This window comes from Crinia signifera, chromosome 2, assembly GCF_055691185.1.
Source record: "Crinia signifera chromosome 2, ASM5569118v1, whole genome shotgun sequence".
Classification (NCBI taxonomy): Eukaryota; Metazoa; Chordata; class Amphibia; order Anura; family Myobatrachidae; genus Crinia; species Crinia signifera.
The window spans coordinates 320,625,127-320,646,229 of record NC_139218.1 but is presented as its reverse complement, the minus strand read 5'-3'; the positions used below and the strand labels follow the sequence as shown (position 1 = coordinate 320,646,229).

At 46.7% G+C, this 21,103-nt stretch overlaps 1 protein-coding gene across 7 annotated transcripts in view; it reads right to left on the bottom strand.

Moving 5' to 3' along the window:
• ANKRD52 (ankyrin repeat domain 52) overlaps positions 1-15,062 on the bottom strand; it is a 79,711-nt gene extending 64,649 nt beyond the window's left edge. For 3 of the 7 annotated variants that reach the window (XM_083169141.1, XM_083169147.1, XM_083169148.1), the window contains exons 1-2: positions 14,863-15,062; positions 3,040-3,126 (exon numbers count right to left, since the gene is read on the bottom strand). In XM_083169141.1, the coding sequence (XP_083025267.1) occupies positions 3,040-3,126; positions 14,863-14,889 (114 nt within the window). In that variant the 5' untranslated portion in view covers positions 14,890-15,062. The remainder of the gene's footprint in view (positions 1-3,039; positions 3,127-14,862) is intronic. The other 4 variants (XM_083169144.1, XM_083169145.1, XM_083169142.1 and 1 more) reach the window with 3 other exon arrangements.
• Between the last annotated feature and the right edge of the window lie 6,041 nt (positions 15,063-21,103).

Sequence of the window (21,103 nt, the reverse complement as noted above, 5' to 3'; positions counted from 1 at the left end):
GGGGCTGAGGACAAGCCGAATGGCAGTGCGCGAAACTGATAATGCTCGTTTAACAGCGCAAACCTCAGATATTTCTGATGAGGGGGCCATATTGGGATGTGAAGGTAGGCGTCCTTCACATCTAGGGACGCCAAGAACTCCTCCTCCTCCAGTGCCGCTATCACGGCCCGCAAGGACTCCATCTTGAATTTGGTTACTTTCAAGAAGGGATTCAGGGATTTTAAGTTCAGAATTGGGCGCACTGACCCGTCCGGTTTCGGAACTACAAATAGGTTCGAGTAATAACCCTGCCCCCTCTCTAGGGGAGGGACCCGGGTTATAACCTTGGCCTGCACCAGCTTTTGGATTGCTTGCTGCAACACCACTTGGTCCTCTGGGGACGCTGGGAGGCCTGATTTGAAGAACCTCTGAGGTGGCTGAACTGCAAACTCCAGCTTGTAGCCGTGCGTAATAAGAGCCTGTACCCAAGAATTGAGGCACGAGGCTTCCCAAACCTGGCCGAAGAACGCCAGTCTGGCTCCCACCTCTGCCGGAGCTAATGGTGGAGCCCCACCGTCATGCTGCGGGTTTCCCTGCAGCTGCCCCAGATGGCCGCTCTGCGGTGGCCGAAGCGGAAGGCTTCCTGAATTTACCACGGGAGCCTCTTGCAGCGTTTGAACCACCCCTTGCTTTAGGGCGGAATTTACTAGCCCGGAAGGACTGCTGCTGGGAGTGAGCCTGAAAAGGACGCTTCGGCGCCTGTGGAGTGGATGGCAGGAAAGTGGACTTCCCGCCGTGGCTTTAGAGATTAATTCGTCTAAATCACTGCCAAATAACCTGCCACCTGTGAAGGGGAGGTTTTCTACACTCCTTTTGGAGTCAGCGTCAGCTGCCCACTGCCGGAGCCAGAGGGATCTGCGCCCTGACACTGCCATGGCTGAGTTACGGCCGTTAATGGCTCCTAACTCCTTCTGCGCTTCACACAGAACTTTAGCAGTGTCCTGAATATGGTGTAATTTTTCAGACACCTGTGCAACTGTCATGTCGCCCAGAAGACCTTCCTGTATCTGGGAGGCCCACGTGTATATGGACTTGGCCATATAGCAACTAGCTAATACAGGACGCTGACACGCGCCACTAGCAGTAAAAATGGACTTCAAAGTGTTTTCAACCTTTCTGTCCGTGGTGTCTTTAAGTGAAGACGACCCTGGTACTGGGAGTACCATCTTTTTGGCTAAGCGAGACACAGAAGAATCAACCTCTGGTGGGTCCTCCCACACCTTACGTCCCTCAGGATCGAAGGGAAACGTGGACTTAAACTTTTTAGCCACTTTAAACCTCATTTCTGGGTTATTCCACGCTGACTCTAATGTACTTTCCAGGTCAGCCTGCTCAGGGAAAACTACCTGTTGCCTTTTCTGAGTAGCAAAGAAGGTATCACCTGTTGTGGATTCAGCTAAGGGAAGGTCCAACACCTCCCTGATTGCCATAATCAATGGCACTGTGCCCCGCAGTAGTGACTGTGAAGCATCAGGCTCGTCATCACCTGCGTCTGCATCATCCATATCATCACCATCATCCCCATCGTCAGCCCCGGAATCAGGGGTTAGAGAGGGGGTCTTTCTCTTACGAGTATCCCCAGGGGTGGGAGTAATTACATCCACTCTGGCAGAGAGGACAGCCAGCTCCCTTTGTACTCTCTGGGTCTGTGCTGCAGTAGCAGTTAACTGTGTAGTTACAGTTTCAAGCATGGTTTTTATACCTGTAGCCCAGGCTGGCTCCTGTGAGCTGTCCTGTGTGCTACTTTGCTGCCCAGTTAGTTGTGGGGGGACCCCAGTACTTTGAGGGGACATGCATGACTCACAAGTAACCTGTGATGAAGATGCTGGCACAAACTTATCACTGCACACCATACATGTAAGTTTCCTCACCATTGTGACAAACAAACAGTCTCCCCTCACACAGCGCGCACACACAGTGGATATGCAGTGTGAAATAACCAGATAAATACTATGTGTAGCCTTATCTGATCTGTACAGCTTAACAAGCCAGTGGGGTGGTGTACAGAGGATAATGGAGGAGACCAATACACCTGATAACCTTAGCTCTCCGATTAGAAGAGCTGGTAATACAGTACAGTAATCAATAACAGTACTTTACAGTGTAAGCAGGCAAGTGCACAAGTACACAAGCGCTGAAAACCTGAAGCTGTCTCTGCAAGCAGATTCCCTCTGATCCACACCGCTGAGGAGTGTCTGGAGCAGTATAATGGCGTTTCCAGCAGCCAGGGAAGAAGCAGGAAGCAGGTTTTGGCGCCCTCACAGAGCTGGTCTCACTCTGGGTAAGCTCCGCCCAGCGTAATGGCGCCGGAGCTTACCTGCGTTTTATACTGAGACTGACATTGTGTCCAAATCCTCTTTGGTAACTGCCCTGGACAAAACAGGAACTGTACCCTGTCTCAGTGTAGGCAGGGGTTTACGCGGTCCCTGTGCAGGGCACCGCCATACCGCCGCCATTTTGCCGCACAATAACCCGGGGACCCCACGGCGGGGGACCCCGGGGTAATACTCACCACTGACGTCTTCAGACTGGACTAGGGGTGTGCGGCGTGCCAGGGGTGTGCGCGCTGCAGCGCAATGCCCGCGGTAACATCACCCACTCAGGACGGTGGTCCTGTGGCAGGGACAGCTCGGTACCTTGAAGTGGCCAGCAGCTGAACCCTTCCCCTAGTCTCCCACGACGCAGGGCTGCTGTTAAGTCCAAACAGCAGCCCCAAAATAATAAAGAAAATAAAACAGAAGAAAAACTCTCTGGAGCTCTTCCTGATGCATGCTTCTCCTGAGGCACAGTTCTCAAACTGAAGCTAGAGGGAGGGGAGCAGAGGGGAGGAGCCAGTACACCCTGTATAAATTTTTATATGTGCCTGTCTCCTTCGGATAAGCTCTTTTCCCCATCGTTATGAACGACTCCCTGTATCCCACAAGAATGATAGAGAAAGAGGTGAAAGACGAAAATGTAATAAGCAAACAGAACACTGATTGGGCCTCCTGTATTACTCACCAAAATGTTGACATTTTCCTTCTGGCTGGACAGTAACTGTTGTATTTCTTCTATGTTGCGATTGAATATTGCTTGGACCAGTGGATGCTGAAGAGAAAAAAAAGTATTTATAAAATCACACTTCACTCTCCTTTTGAAATTATAGTTTACTATATTAAAGTGTTTATGTTTAGTCTTCATACTAAGCCAAAGTTAATCAAGAGAATATTTTCACAATAGAATAGTTCACTTAGATGTAATGGGGTCTGGTTTGGTGCCTTTTAGGTTGTAAATACCTGCCAATCTTGGACTGCTTTTACATACATAAAAGCAACATAACCTGACCAAGAAATTCTGTCTTTCAAATTGGACTGTGTTCCGATGGAGTCATCTAAAAGAGCAGCATTTCAGTGACCCAATCTCCAACCCCCCCCCCCCCCCCCCCTCCTCCTCACTGTCAGGTTTTAGTGCTATCCACACTGGACCACAGGTGACTTAATTAGTACCTCCATTATTTTGATTTATCTATCTGTGCTGAAACATGGCTTTGGGGAGTACTCAATGATTTTTTTCTCCGTTTAGGACTCGCTGCACATTCGCAGGGTTCAGGAGGGCTGCAGCATTCGCTGCCAGCCCTCCATGTCACCATATTCAATGCAGCAGGGGTTTGCTGCCCTTGCTGGCGAATTTCAACCCCTGCGGAGCCGGGGGACAGAGGCAGGCAGGGAGATGTAAGCCTCCCTGCCTGCCCCAGAATTTGTGTTCGAGGGCTCCCGGGGCACAGGCAGCAGAGGCAGGGGTAGGGAGCCGCTCCTCTGGTCCCACACATAACAAGCCGGGACTAGAGTGAAGTAAATATATGAATATGTAATGAGTGGCTCCCTGCTAGTGAAAGTGTAAAAAAATATATATTAAATATATATATATTAATGTGCTTCAAGCACATGAATAAAAATAGCATGACCCTTCACAGAAAAAAAAAAAAAAAAAAAATTATACACAACTGCAGTTCCCCTTTGCAATCATTGGGCCAGGCAAGGGGCGGACCGTGATAGGGATCTCACACTATTTTATGGGAGTCCACATAGCTACGCAGGCCAGTGCCTGCCAGGGGCTCTTCGTTATGGTGGGCGCAAAAAAAGGTCAGTTTCCACTGACTTATTTGCGATGGCAGGAGAAATAATTAGATGGTTGGTGACCATCAAATGATTTCTCCTGCTGCAGAGACATGCAAGCAGTGTTCCCTCTAAGCTGTGCGCATACAACTCGAGGAGCGTGCGCACAGACATTACAACAGAGCGCACAAAGCAGCAGTGGTCCCTTTTTGCAGTTGTGGACTCAATTAATGTGTGTTTCACCCATTAACTACATTGTGTGCTGTGTTTTGAATGTTTAAATGTTTAATATCATTTTGAAGTAAAGTTAACACAAATGCTGAACGTCATTTTCCAATTATATATAAGTGACGCACAAAATTTTTAATTTCCTTCCAAAGTTGCGCAGCCAAAATCTTACACAGCCTTTGTAAAGTTAGAGGGAACATTGCATGCAAGGGAATGTGTTTTTGTTATACATCCCCTTGCATGTTAAAAAAAGTAATAGTCAACAGGGCTGGAGGTAGTCTCTGGAGCCAACTAGAATGACCCCCGAAAGGTGGTATTAAACAGTTTTTATCCTACAGCCTCCTGAGGTGGTGAGCAGAAATCAGCAAGTGTCAGTTGATTGGGCACACTAAACAGGACTTTGCATGGTTAAGCCACTTTACTGATCTAGAATACTTATTGGGCCTACACCCATAGCAATAAATGGTTATTTTCTAAAGGGATCTGAATTAACTGACTAGATCGCTTAGAAATTACACACATCGCTGTGTGGGTCGTGCCCATAGCGATAGCCATTACTATTATAGCTGTATTCGCTATCTCTGCAGCCAGGAGTGCATTACTTGTCCAGGACATATCCCGTATGTTCTGCACACCTTCCCGCTTCCCCCATCTGTATGCACAGAACAGGATTTCTCCCTCCTGCTGCAGACCCCTTGGAGTAATGCTGCAGTCTGTGGCCACCACTCGCAAAATCGTGCATTGGAATGCTGTGCAAGTGGCACTCTGGGGCGCATGCACAGAAACTAAAACTGCTAGCAATGGAACATAGTACACCCTCCAGCATAACCATGCCAATCTTTCTCATGAGATAATCATTCCCCCCTGATGCAGCTTATCAGTCTGGCTTGCATATCACTGCTGATATGTAGACCAGACCTGTGCTAGAAACACCACAGCAGAGAGCGACCCCCCCAGGCAGGAAGAGGAAAGATACAGGGTGCTAGAATGAACACGAATACTGCTTTCACATCACAAACCCTGCTCTGAGCCGGTCTTTTAAAATGTTTTTTAAACGGGTCTGAGCAAGCTAAAACCCTTTCACATTGCATGTTGGAACCGGTATATAACCGGTTCCTTACCGGGTTGGTACTTCACCCTTTGAAAACAGTGGGATGTCATTTTAAATGGACGTTTCTGGCTCACACATAAGATGTACCAGCACTCGCAGCACCAATCACCCCCGCAGCCAATATAAACCTAGATGCCCAGGCGTTCCCCTAAACTTAATCTGCATATGTTTCCTCCTGTTACTGTATTTCCCGTTTCTGCCCGGTAACATCACGCAGGGAGACAGCCTATCACGTGCTATGACACAGTGCTGACTTTTTGTGCACCTGTGTTTAAGTCACACCAATTGATGTGGAATGATTTAGAATAAAAGCCATTACCTTTAACTGTGCTAAGGAAGTATAAATAGTGCTAGAATCTATTGTAACGTACAGGCTCCGGGCCAAGGTACTTAAAAAAAGGCATCCTCCAAGTAATGCCCAGCACATTTACATTAGGGGCCTTACTGCTTTGGTTTTATGTTAAAAAAAAAAAAAAAAGCTGAAATGGGTTTCCATTTGACATGATGGGAGCAATTCAAATCTTATATCTTGGACTTAAAAGCTTATAAAAGACCAATAAAGAGACATCATAGCCAAGAACATTACACTGTGGGCATACAGTATTCTTGACAATTCTCTTAGAGCAGCTACCTCTTGGATTTTTTTTACCACTCTTGCGAGTCAACCAGAATAACCTCCTGTGTCTCTTACCTATACTCTGCCCAAATGTACTAGGTTTTCCTAAATTAAGGGGCTAAACATGTGCACACTACTAAGGGCACCCAAAAGACCTAGGTTGGCCAAATTTGTCTGCAAACTCAGGAGGGTGCAAGCAGTAATAATGGGTACCAGTGCACCATCAAAAGCTCGTCCGGAGCGTACGCCATGATCAAATAACTAAACTCCCCCTTTAGAATTTAAAAGTTTATCCTGTACATAACATCTGTGGGGGATGCCAGGTTAAACCCAGGCACAAGTGACCAAATAAGTTTCTACGTTTCCTCCATAGAAGCATCAATAAATGAATAATGGGTGCTGGTGTAGTCACCAACCAGCAACAAACTACAAAGGGGGGTGTAGATTGAGAAAGCGTATAAATTGCACCAAGTGTTTTGCACTAACTGGTGCATAAAATATAGGTATAGGAGAACACATCTGTAGAGAATATCAAACAGTGGGGCAGACGTATTAAGCATTAACAAGAGATAAATGCAAGAGTGATAAGGAGAGATAAACGTCCAGCCAATCATCTGCTAACTGCCATGTTACAGGCTGTGTTTGAAAAAAGTCAGTAAGGAGCTGATTGGCTGGACGTTTATCTCTCTTTATCACCCTTGCATTTATCTCTTGTTAAGGCTTAATACATCTGCCCCAGTGTCTTTAATTGATCGAGTTTACAAATTGGCATTTATAATTAACTTTTTATTAAGATAATTAACAATGTTGGATTGCCAAAGGGATTTAGTCCCAGAAAAGGAAAAAAAAACCTCAAAATATTGGGATGTCTGCAAAAACCATGTTTTTGGGGCTAAAGTACAAGTGAAAAAACAGAAATTAGATGGTACAGAACTGAAAACCACCAATACTGTTTAAGCACATTACATAGGAACCCTCTAAGGAATTAACCTCTTTTCTAGAATGAATTAAAAGTAATGACAGTAGAAATATAAAGTAATACAGGGCTCGACAATTTTTTTTTTTTAATCTAGGAGCCAGGATGAAAGTGTAGGAGGCAGAAAACTAAAAATACGTAAAGTGCGCGCCAAAAAGTTACACCATAATGCCTATTACACATGTCGAACACCCATTAGATATTATACCACACGCCCATTACACATTATACCACATGCCGTAATACCCATTGCATATTATACTTTATGCCATAATGCCCATTACACGGTATAATATATATATATATATATATATATATATATATATATATATATATATATATATATATATATATATATATATATATATATATATATATATATATATCCACGTGCCATAATGTCCATTACATAGTATGCCACATTGATACCAGGCAGGGGCAGATCCAGAAAAAAATAGGGGGGGGGGGGGGGGGGGGGTGCACCATTATAGGATAGTGGATGAGAAGGTAGAGGTGGACAGGGAAAGGCACAGGGTGTTGCAGAGAAAAAGGATGACAAAAAGGGGGTGACTGATGGGAAGAATCAGTGGGTAACAGGGAGAGGCAGAGGGTGACCAAGAGTGGGTGAAAGGGAGATAGGAGTGTGACAGAGAATAAGCAGTGAGTGACAGGGAGACTGATGGAAAATGGGTGAAAGGGAGAGGTAGTGAGTGGCAGTGTGAGAGAAGCAGAGGGTGCATCACTGTTTATACCCCCCTCTCCATTTCCCCAACCCCTCATTCCCAATAGAAGCAGTGCTGTTTACTGCACCTAGAGCAGCGAGTCCTGGCAGAGTTTATTCTGTAAGGAGTGCTGGCAGCAGCGTCTGGCGTCTTTGCTATCAGACACGTAAGCATCGGGTCCCCATGGCGGGTAATCATAGCAGGACTCCAGGAGCATTTGCAGCAGCCCCTGGCGCCTCTGTCATTGGACACGAGAGCAGCCCCCCCCCCGGTGGGTTATACGGTTAGCTATAACATCCAGCGCCGCAGTAGCCAGCACAACTCACCTGGCTGCTGCTGTATCAGAGCAGGTCTGCAGCACGACTATTTGAAAAGTCAAGACGGCTCCTGAGCCAATCAGGAGCCACCGCTGTATCTCCGTGCTCAAGTTTTAAATAGCCTCGCTGCAGACCTGCTCTGATACAGTAGCAGCCGGGTGAGTTGTGCATCACTCTACCGGCTGCTGCGGCGCTGGATGTTATAGCTAAGGGCAGTATTCAATGAGAAAAATTTGCCCTGTTTTATGGCGAATTTGTGCTTTTTTCGCCTTGGACGGAGCATTTTGCTCTCCAAAAGCGAGCAACCCTATTCAATGTGAAATATTCGCCGTCTTTCTAAGTGATTTTTGACGTCTCTCTCCGTGTAGCAATTCTCCATCTTTTCATGGAGAGCTGGAATGTGAACTTTTAAACTAAGGTTTTTTTTTTAAATTTTGGTGTAAAAAAAAAAAAAAAAAAAAAAAAAAAATCAGGATTTTTTTCTGTGAAGGGGCAAGTTATTTTTATTCATGTGCTTATAGCACATGAATATATATTTAATTAAAAAAATATATTTTTTTAAAAAAAATTTTTTTTTACACAGAGCAGCCAGCAGGGGGCCGGAGCTCTCGAGCCGCTCATTAGATATTCATATATTCACTGCATCCGATCATTACATATGCACGATCGGGTGCAGTGAATACTGGGTCCCCCCCTGGCTATAGGGGGGGGGGGGGGGGGGGGCAGCTTGTGCTGCCTGGGTCCCGGGGAGCCCACCTCCCCTCCACATATGTTCTGGGGCAGCCAGGGAGACTTTAATCTCCCTGGCTGCCACCGTCCCACGGCTCCTTGCCAGCTCCCTGCCGCGGACGCTGCAGGGGTTAAGACTAGACGCGAGTGGCGGCGAGTCTTAACCACATTGAATAGAGGGAGCAGGAGTGGCAGCGAGCCCTCCGGAACAGGGCGAGTACATGGCGAGAGAAAAAAATCTCTCGCCATGCACGGCGAATTTTTTTCATTGAATACTGCCCTAACAGTATAATCCTCCATGGGGCCCGCTACTGTCATTTTCAATTCAAGTCACTCTGCCCGGGGAGTACTGCTTCCTGGCAAAACTGGTCGCTAGGAAGCAAAATCTGGTCGCCGTAGCGACCGGGTTTTGTCGAGCCCTGAAGTAATATGACCTTAATTGATCAATATCTAAAGCAAGCATGTCCAACCTGCCGCCCTCCAGATGTTGTGAAACTACACATCCCAGCACGCCTTGCCATAGTTTCAGCATTCCCTTTTAGCAAAAACTGTGGCAAGGCATGATGGGACTTGTAGTTTCCCAACAGCTGGAGGGCCGCATGTTGAACATGACTGATCTAAAGCATGCTGATAGGTTCAAAGAAACACAACAGGCTAGTTTGTCACCCAAAGTCACAGCAAATCAACTGTGTTAACCATTTGATATAGGCAATTTACAACCAAAGCGGCTATTATTGTTTTTGCTGCAAATGCTTATTGGGTCCAAAAAAAAAAAAAAACAACTCAGGACATTCAGTAGTTCACTGCCTCTTGCAGGGGACCGTTTAAGATGCAATGGACAAAATGCATCCACTGACATCAGCAGAAACGACAAAATATAGGTACCAGCTGTACTTTAAGTGCCCCGGTCACCTAGGTCATGGGATTTGGCCAAATCAGGCCATTGTGTTATAGCACAGTTTCACAACTCACTTACTGTGCATGCTCTCAGTTTTGTATTATTTATGTAATCAATCCATAGATTCATAGTTGTTTATCATATTTACTATAATCTCAATATATATGTCTGATTACACAGAGACATGAATAGTGGAAGAGAGTTAAAAGGGTTGTTAAAATTAAGCCCCATACACACTAGGTGACCCTTGCTGCAGCCGATATAGTGAATATGGGTGGCTGATATCGAATGTACACACTGAACGATATTGGTATACTAAATGGTCTAGTGACACCCCCGCTACCCGCAGAAAATGTGGGTTAACTAGCACTATAGCCAAATTGACATGCATTATCAGCAGACATCAATGGTAGCAAATGCGCCAATAACTGAAAAATGCCCCTTACACATATGCCACACAACGTAATACTTATTACACCGCAATGCCCCCGACACAAGAAGCCACACACCGCAAGGGGGAATGATCTGTTCGGGCAGGTAGAGAAGAAGAAGAGCATGGGCAGGTGGAGAAGTATGGATGGGCAGATGAGCTGTCATCAGGGTTTGAGCTACCAGGATCGCTCAGGCGAGCTACCAGTAGTCCCTGCTTTAGTGTTCATTGGTAAGGCAAGAGACCTATATTGCTAGTTACTGTATTACTAATCATTTTTTGTACTTTTTTTTTTTTTTAGAAGATACTAGGAGGTTTTGCCATTAAAAACAACACATCTATTGAAGGATATTTATAAAAGCAGCTACTGTTACAATTTTTCATTGCTTTTAAAATCAGTGCACTCCAACTCCCACCGATATTACTATTGTGCTGTGATCATGTGTGACCTACCATGGTGACTATTTCTGCCTGTAAGTTACAATGCAGAGGACAGTGAAGGTTCAGAATTTTTATACATATGGATTTGTGGCAGATTAATCCTTTGGGGGGGGGGGGGGGGGGGGGGGGCACCCATTGGATCAATTGAACTGTTCACCCGAAAGTACTGCTTTGGGAACACCTCAGAAAGCGGCAAGCTGAAATGCATTTTCCAGCGCAACAACTAAACTGCTCTTTTTCACCATCTAGTGGCAGCTGCAAGGAAAAAAAAAAGTGAATGCCCCCCTAAAAGTTCAGGTTTTAGTTATATGTATGCTTAAAAATTGCAGATTGTAATATAAATATAATGGGCGGTACTAATTAATTCACCTATGCTCAATATGGATATCCTTAAAACATGGAATGCTGGTGTGATTTGAGGAAAGTGTTTGGGGACTCCTGAGTTCGGTGAACACAATACAAAGTCTCTAATCACACAAAGAAGTGGTTACATTTTATAGTAGGTGTTACATATATTTTCTTTTCTAAATATGCTGTTAAAATATCACCAACCTTACAAACAATGTTGCAATTTAATTATTTGTTTTATCCATTATTATTACCAGTGTCTGCCAGAAAACAAAAAGGTGTGTATACACTATGGAATATTTTTAAACAGTGTCTGATATTAACTTGTAATTGTCCCGAGTCGTCGGGTCATGCAGTCAAATCTGTTCAGTGGGAGGCTGGGTTAGAATGAGATCATTCAGTGGGTATGCCCTTTACCATTCATGCACTGGTCGGAAATAGCGAAACAGATTGACTACCCACCTACATCGCTAATGATATTGTTCGCAATCATATAGCGTGTACTCAGTTTAAGGGGTATATTTTGCCGAAGATGCCCACGTCTGCCTAGGGCCTGGAAGGTCAAACTTAATATTTAACCCGTTAGAAAAATCTAAACATAAATTATTTGAACTTGGCTATATTCATTAAAACCGCATATTCACTTAATTATTTTTATTTAAAAATATTACTACATTACCCACAACAGAGACTGGCCAGACAAAATGGCAAGTTAACATCTATTGCTCCAGGCAAAGATGACTTGGGCACCAGATCATCATAAAAACTTATTTCTATTTATGTAAATATAAATGCACACAATTTCCCAACATTAATATGGGTATTTAACCATAAAGATTTAAGGTCCGTACACACTGGGTGAATATGCCCAGCGTGTATGGACAGAGATGATGCCAATCATAGCTGCGGGGAAAGCCACTCAGTGCATACAAACTGAGCGACTTTCCCTCTGCCCGGAGCAGACGGTGGGGGGGGAGGATGGCTTTGCATAGCGCAGATGAACGGCTTTCCCCGCAATGATGCGGGAGCGCACAGCAGCGCTCACCGCCGGGGCATACACACTGGGCGGCTTCGAGCTGAAAGCCGTTCAAACTGGGTGTTTTGCGCGACTTTCAGCTCAAAGTCGCCCAGTGTGTATGGGTCTTTACACTCAAATACCAGTTTATGCAGACATTATTAAAGAAAAGGAGTTAGGAAAATGATGTGCTGTACATTTTAATAATTCTGCCAGTATCAATCAGGAACATAGCAGTAACGAGCCATAGGGCATTATGTAAATAATAATGATCCTGACAGCTACCAGCGTTGTCAGACATCCCTAGATCTCTGCTTGCATCAACAGAAACATTAGGGGGTATTCAATACCGGCACTCACCTATTCAATGCTGCCGTTAACGTCAGCATTGAAGACAGTAGATTGTAAGTTTGCGAGCAGGGCCCTCCTACCTCCATGTCGGTTTGTATCTACCCAGTTTTTTTAAATCACTGTTTCCCATTGTAAAGCGCAACGGAATATGCTGCACTATATAAGAAACTGTAAATAAATAAAGTTTCCGACAAAAAAAGATCAGACGTTAAAAAAAAAAAAAAAAAATCAGATCTGTTTGGTCAGAAAAGGCTGTGGATTGTCCAATTCACGGCCGTTTTTGCCAATCCGCAGACTTACGACAATCAGTAGCCAGAACAATTCTGGTGCTGTCCACACACACTCCACTGATTAGATGTACAATGGAGGGCACATGGAATAGCTGACATGCCACTCTCAGCAGAGGTGGTGAGCGGTGTGTCCGTATGGGGGGGGGGGGGGGTAGACGCACTGACAGGCTGCTCATCTCCTCTGCGGAGAATGGCGGTCAGCTCTTCCAGTCGTATCCGCTCTGAGCTTGTCAGCACGATGGGGTCGGCAGTAGGGCGCACATTAAATCAATTTAAACGCCAGGGCAGATTAACAAGTAAATAAAAAAATGGGCAGGGCACTGTGCCCAGCAAAAAGAGCTAGAGTGAAAACTAATGCTGTACACGGTACAATTTGACATTAGACTTTGGCTATATAGTCAAAATCAAATTGGGATCACAGACATCGAATGGAGATAGAACATGTTTAAGCTTTTAAGTCTATCCCAATTCAATACCAATGTGCGCTCCCATTCAGCAAAAATCGAAAAGCCAAATAGACAGTGCAACAATGATTACATAGTGCAGATTGAATGTACATAGCATGAATTGTATGTAAATAGCACAAGTTAGCAAAAATTGGATAGACATCAAATCTAAAGGCCCCCATACACTACGCGATTTTGGGACTATTTCATCCGATTTCGGCACTTTGGGACGATAACCGGGTGAAATCGCCCCAAAATCGCAGGTGTGTGATATATGATCCTATCCGCGGTCCCATGCGCATCGGATCAGGGAGGTCGGACGGTCAGCGGGTCCCTGAGCACCAGCACACACTGACCTGGCCGGGTATGCTCAGCTGTGATCACAAATAGCAGCAGCGGGGACGGGCAGTGCAGTGGCAGCTATTAGATTTTTAAAATACCTGTCAAATGACTGGCCGTTCTCTGATTGGCTGAGAGCTCTCTCAGCCAATCAGAGAACGGCCAGTCATTTGACAGGTATTTTGCACCGCCCGCCCCCACTATTTGTGATCACATGCCCGGCCAGGTCAGCAGCACTCGCCGCACCCGCCCCCACTATGATCACATGCCCGGCCAGGTCAGCAGCACTCGCCGCCCACTCCCACTACTGGCGCTGCACCCCACCTGCTCCTCATTGGCATCACCGCTACCCGCCCCACAGCTCCCCATTTGTTTTACATGTGATAAATCGCAAGCGATTTATCACATGTAAAAATTGGCTCATCAAGTCCTAAATTGTATGTGAGCTTCCCAGGGAGCTGCCGGGCGGCTCGGAGGAGAATTGGGTCCGACTTGTCCTTAGGACAAGTCAGCCTAATGTATGTGGGCCTTTACTCGAATAGCAAAAGGAATCTCACTGTGTACACACCATTAGTGTCACAATGTATGGCTTCTCAGATGCGCACTCCCATGTCAGATCTGTCTGACCTACAGATCCTTGGTGCTGCACCAAGGATCTAGCAACCATGACTGGGATGGCATACAGTGTATCATATGCAGTTCGGTTGTTGGGGTATGGCATGCTATACCTCACACGAGTGGATGGGCACCTTTAGGCATCAATTTCTTAAGCCTTTGATGGTGATAAAATGAATGGAAACATGGCTGTACAATATACTGAGGCTATATGCATGAGGACACCATCTGTATGGAGCGGACAAACCACCAGTAGTCATAACAGGCAGATGTTAGTAATGGAGGGTTGGGGTAGAAGCGCAATGAGCCAGACAGAGGACGAGGTATTGGGAGGACTATTCAGCACCCTCAGCCAGACAGAGGGCTAGAGAGTTGGGGCAGAGACAGAAGAGGTGACGTCTCATATTTCTCTATTGCATACTAGAAAATAGACAGAATCTGATTGGTTGCTATGGGCAACACCCCCACTTCTCTTTTAGGAAGCTTTAATATATGTACCCTTTTGTGACTAGCCCGGCTACGGGTGAAGAAGGACGCCTTCCCCAGGGGACACGTTGTTAGGACACGGCCTGGGGTGGAGTGCAGAGACCAGGGCAGCCTCGGTGGAGGTTGGGTACCTGGAGCGTCTATGGCAGCAGCGCAGGGAGCCCCGGAGTGGCTGCACGGAGATGCGTGCTGGCGCAGGGCGGAGAAACCAGCTCCCCCATCGGTTGCACAGAGCAAGCGTTGCGCAGGCACAGCGTTCCCCATCCCCGCAGCGCGGGCCTTGTGCCATACACGGAGGCCTGCAGAGTGACTAGGCCGCAAACTGCGAACCGACCCGGACAAGGGCCGTAGCGGCACGCAGCAGCACTCACCTGGTCAGTGATTTCGAGGACTCCCATGTCCTGCGGTCAGTCAGCATGGAGAGCCCGTCATGAGGCGGTGTTTCCCGCGGGACGGGCGGCAGAAGGCGGCTGCGGGCGCTCAGGATGCGCCTCACCTCCTCGATCCTTTTTCTTATTGCTGCAGGAAGCCAGGGCCCGCCTACCGACAGTGCTCACAGCGACCTCTGCTGGCCCTGGCTGCGGCGCACACAGGATACAGAACCTGCGCGCAGCGGCCCCTACAGCATCGTGGTGTATGTGCCAGGGACAGCCACACACGCAGCATCTAACGGAGAGGGTCTGTGTCGTTCTGCTGTGGGAAGTTCGACAACACTTTGAAACAAATTGAGGGACTCACGAATGACTCCATATGCAAGTTGCATAATGCAACAGACCTATTTGCCAAGATAATTAATTGTTCCTGCTTTCCCCAAAACATTTTCAATATTACTTAATTCTGAAAGAGTGTTAAAGAAAAAGGCAGAATTTAAAGTACATGCATTGAAAAGCTCCAAAACCAATTGCAAATGCATTTAAAAAGACAAAAATCATAGTAAATGGGTACGTCCTCATCTTTGCCGCAGAACTTGCGTACTGTACGGCAGTGGCGTAGCTAGAAATTTTTCTCCCCCCAGCCAAGAAGGGGCGAGGTGATGGACTACTTCAGCCACTGAATGAGCTGACAGGCGACCCAGGCAGTAGTGAGCGCTGAGCTGCAGCGGTGTAGCTAGGCGCCATGGTGCCCGGAGCAATGGCATATTTCGCGCCACCCCCCCCCCCCCGGTAATGAATTGGGGGTGTGGCTAACATGTGTTGGCATGTCACATTTGAAAAGAAAAAACTTAAAAAACGCAGTAACGGAATCTGCTGCGCTATATAAAACACTGTAACGGAATCTGCTGCGCTATATAAAACACTGTAACGGAATCTGCTGCGCTATATAAGACGCTGTAACGGAATCTGCTGCGCTATATAAGACGCTGTGACGGAATCTGCTGCGCTATATAAGACGCTGTGACGGAATCTGCTGCGCTATATAAGACGCTGTGACGGAATCTGCTGCGCTATATAAGACACTAACGGAATCTGCTGCGCTATATAAGACACTGTGACGGAATCTGCTGCGCTGTATAAGACACTGTGACGGAATCTGCTGCGCTATATAAGACACTGTGACGGAATCTGCTGCGCTATATAAGACACTGTGACGGAATCTGCTGCGCTATATAAGACACTGTGACGGAATCTGCTGCGCTATATAAGACACTGTGACGGAATCTGCTGCGCTATATAAGACACTGTAACGGAATCTGCTACGCTATATAAGACGCTGTAACGGAATCTGCTGCGCTATATAAGACGCTGTAACGGAATCTGCTGCGCTATATAAGACGCTGTAACGGAATCTGCTGCGCTATATAAGACGCTGTAACGGAATCTGCTGCGCTATATAAGACACTGTAACGGAATCTGCTGCGCTATATAAGACACTGTAACGGAATCTGCTACGCTATATAAGACACTGTAACGGAATCTGCTGCGCTATATAAGACACTGTAACGGAATCTGCTGCGCTATATAAGACACTGTAACGGAATCTGCTGCGCTATATAAGACACTGTAACGGAATCTGCTGCGCTATATAAGACACTGTAACGGAATCTGCTGCGCTATATATGACACTGTAACGGAATCTGCTGCGCTATATAACATGCTGACAGCTGTAAATAAATATACATATAAAGATATATACAGCACAGTAGGCCAGGGCAGCAACAGAAGCCAGAGAGATTCACTCTCCCCCAGCCCCTACAAACAACCCCCCCCCCCCCCCAAGCCCCTACAAACAACCCAACCCCCCCCCCCCCACACACCTTCTTCTAATCCTCCAGGCTACAGCCAGCGCTTGGGAAGGATGGCTGATGGCGCTGCTGTAGCCTGGGAGGAGGGAGGCAGTCAGAGGCAGGTGACTCGGGCAGTGGGAGGAGTCTGTAGTGTGCAGCTGCGCTGCTCGGAAGCCGGACCGAGCAGCAGCAGCAATTCAGACAGAGAGGTCGGAGTGTCACTGTCAGCCCGCCCCTGGCCCTACCGCCTGTGACGCTTGGCGGCAGGGACCGGGCGAGCAGGGCAGAGCAGGAGCCGGGCAGGGCAGCAGCCGGCGCTGCGCACACTGCCCGGCGGCGTGACACTTCTAGTGCAGGCATCATTTGCGGAGGGGGGGCGGGCCGGCGGCGCCATTCAGCCAATCTGCGCCCGGAGCATGAGCTCCGGTGGCTCCGCCCTCCCTACGCCTCTGCTGAGCTGGCCCCGCTCCTTGCATATATAATGAGTGGGGGCACAGCGCAGGGCATATTTACTGAGCGAGTCCCCGCCCCGTGGATATGTAATGAGCGGGACCCGCAATACATTTGCACGGGGTGGGGACCCATTCATTCAATATGCACTGCACTAGGTCCCCGATGATTAGATATGTACAGGGCGGGACCAGCTCAGCGCTCACTGCTGCCTGGGTCGACTGTCAGTTCAGCCAGCGGCGCCCACCACAGACCCCGCTGGCACCGCTCCCCAAGGCCGCCGCAGGGTCTGCCACATATGTAGCTACGCCACTGCTGTATGGCTATCCCACCACCCTGGGTCCACTCCACCACCCTGGTTTCACGCCACCATGTATTACCTTTAGTAAAGTTGTGGCGAGCAAAGCAGAGCGAGCAATCGAACCCAAAGCATGGCGAATGAAGCAAGCCCGCGATGGGACAATGGTGCTGCTAGGCATCATTGTCCCCTCGTGGGATGGCTTCTCTCACTACGCTTTGGGCTCGGTGGCTCACACTGATTTGCTTGACACAACTTTACTAGAGGTAATACATGGTGGTGTGGACACAAGAGGGTGGTGAGAAAGTACCTTTAACTGTCAGAGATAGGTGGCCAGAACTCAGCAATTGCTTTCAGAATAGCTGTGAAAGCATCCTCCACTCTAAAGCCGAGAGATATGATTGGAGGTGGTGACGAGCAGTGCCCCCCTCCAGTCTGAGCCGCATCATAATAGACTGTCCCCCCCATTCTGCAGGAGGCTCTCGCACCAACTAACATACTTCCGCTGCCCCCGTAAAGCCATCAGAATCCCCCAGCACAGGGGCAGAACTGCCAGAGACATTATATATATATATATATATATATATATATATATATATATATATATATATATCTGTGTGTTGTAATGGATTGTGTAATATTCTGTAATGGGCAGTACGTTGTGTTCCATAATGTGCAATGGGCATTATGGTGTGTGCAAATGCCATAATGTGTAATGGGCATAATGGATTGTGTCATATTCTGTAATGGGCATTATGGTGTGTTCCATAATGTGTAAAGGGCATTACGGTTTGTTCCATAATGTGTAATGGGTAACGCCTCCTTTCCTGATGTCACACCTCCTTTCCAAGCCCCTTTTCCGGCCCCGCAAGGGTCCCACCTTCTGCAGGTGGGCCTGTGTGCTCAAAAATGGCAGGGCCGATTTCTGGTCCCAGTCCGGCCCTGGACAAAAGTATGAGGCCCCTGCCGCAAGCTTACAATCTATACTAGTTCCACAATGGCTGGAGTGTTACAGGTCACCTGTGTCTATTTTACAGACATGGATAATAGGAAGAAACTAATGCAATTAAAATATGCTTGAGACGTGACAGTTGGTCTGATTCAGACCCAATCGCTGGGCTGCAAATTTGTATGGTTGTATGGAATTTGTATGGTTGAATGATTTTCCCCCCTCTGTGCTTTCACACACAAAACTTTGTTGAGCAAATGTGATGTGAAAACAAGCATTGAATTGTCAAAGGCAAATTTGATTCCTAAAACTTAAATACATAAATGTCTTAAAAAATTGTAGTTGACAGAGGCCGAAATAAACAGGAATGCCATCACAATAAACCGAGCATATTGGGCCTAGTGGTTGTTCTTGCAATGGTTGATGTTATTGTCTGCCGTTCACAATTGTGATAATATGATAATATGGACAGAAGCTAACCTGAACATAGGGACGCCCACTGCTGCTTCTTCATACCATTATCACAACTCAGGTGATGTTGCAGAATCTGAGGGCCTCTGTATATGATCAGGCTGAGCTATCCTGGGACGCTGAGGGCTCTCCAGTAGCAAGTAAGATCACAACTGCTAATTTATGCATAGCCATGATACGCCACCGGAATGGCCATGATACGTCTCTGACCACTCCCCGACCACTCCCTGTTACCACCTCCAACCTACCTGTCACTCACTTTGCAACTACATCCTTCTTGCAAGCTGCATCACATTTCACTTGCTGCGCATGTGCGCTGTGGCTCAGACATATTCATTTAGATGGCAGGGCCTAATGCCGTGAGGTGCCTGCCCCTAGAGACAGGGCCGGATTAAGGGTCTGGAGCTGAAAATGTTCAAGAGCCTATTGTGAGGAGTGCAGAAGGGTGATGCCAATGCCATGTAGGCATGTATAATCCATAAACCCCAGTGTCTCCCTAAGTTTATAAAACATAAATGCATTAATGTGTAAAACAGAATTGCAATTTTAATACTTATGATTTATGGTTAACCATGTGGCCAGCTGGTGTCTAACTTGTATCATGATGGTGGGCGTATTTTTAAGTGGAGGCCTGGAGCTGCAGCTCCATCCACCCCATTGTTAATTTGGCCCTGCCTAGAGACCTGTGTGGTTGTGCTCACACTCAAAGTACTGTAATGAGGTAGTGCTCACTCCCCCCTCTCCTTCCCTCCCTTTCTCTTTCCCCCTGCAAATCAATTAACTGGGACTGCAAAAGTCAGTCCGAACTGACTTTTATTTCCGGCAGTATCCGCCAAAGAGGGGGCGGGCGCTGATGTCATGTGACATCAGCCACTCTCCCGCGGCAGGCATTGGCCCTTCCGTGTTCCCTTGCTAGAGCGCCGTTTCCGGCCCCATCCACCTCCAGCCCTCCCTCCATGAGTGTGTAACTCGCCAAAGCCATTTGGTGCAGGGGTTTGCATTTGCACATTGCCCCTACCACATATTTTTAGCAAAAGTACATCCCCAGCTGTCATTGTGTGTCTCATACCACAAACCTCACACACCCATTATTTTCCTGCTGTTATGGTGTGTTTAAAACATAACTAAACTCATGGAAAACTACAGCACAGGAATAGAGGATGGTACAATGCACAGATGGGATCGAACAAGTATTTCATAGATTTAAAACTTATAATGGTAAAAAAAAAGTACTTGGTAAAAACAACATTACTTTTTTCAATATATTCTGAAAAGGTCGCTCACTAAGGTTAGGGACACACTATGCAATTAATATGGTGGCCGGTCTGTTTTTATTGTAGAATGAAGCTTTTCATTCACTTATACAATTTGGGACCTTTTGTTACCCGATTCCGATGGATCGGGACACGAAATTGTGTGAAAAGTGTCAAAGCGAATTTGTTTTATCTCCAATTACGATCCTGTCCTGTGCGCATCGGAGCTGGAAATCGCAAGTGCTGCATGTAAGATTTCTTGGGTCCAGCAGCACTTGCTGGGGTCGCATACAATACATTGGGCGGTATTCAATGAGCCAGAATCGCCAAGTTTTATGGCGATTCTGTGTTTTTTTCATGTGTGCCGGCGATTTTATGAGCTGTATAAGCGAATCACCCTATTCAACGTCGTCTATTCGCCGCTGACGACCGGTGAATGAAGCACCAATCGCCAAATGTGATTCTCTACAAATCGCCGGTATTTGTCTATAGGAATTTTCATGGGGATTCGCCGGTAGTCGACGGGAATCACCCATGAATCGCCAAAAGTGTATTCAATGTGAAGTTGGCGATTCTTATTTCTTGTTTCATATCGCCGTTCCTCACCGAGTGTCCCTCGTCATCTTTTTATGGTGAACTGTTTTAGGAACCTGTGAAATAATTGGTTTTAAGTGTTCAATTTAACTCTGCAAGTGTAATGTATTATTATTTGCTGCCCTGTTGTGATGTGATGGTCGTAGAAGTGCTATACAAATATATATTTAATTTTTTCTGGTATTTTTTTTTTCTCCCACAACGCACTGTTCTTACCCATGGTGCACCTCACTTACCCATGATTCTCCTCCCCACCTCACTCCTTCGTTTGGCCTTTGAGGAGATTACACAGCTTTTGCAGTCTGCTGTATTGGAAACGTTTTTGTAGGGTAATTTGCGTTTTTTTGCATTTCACTGCAATTTCTTTAACACT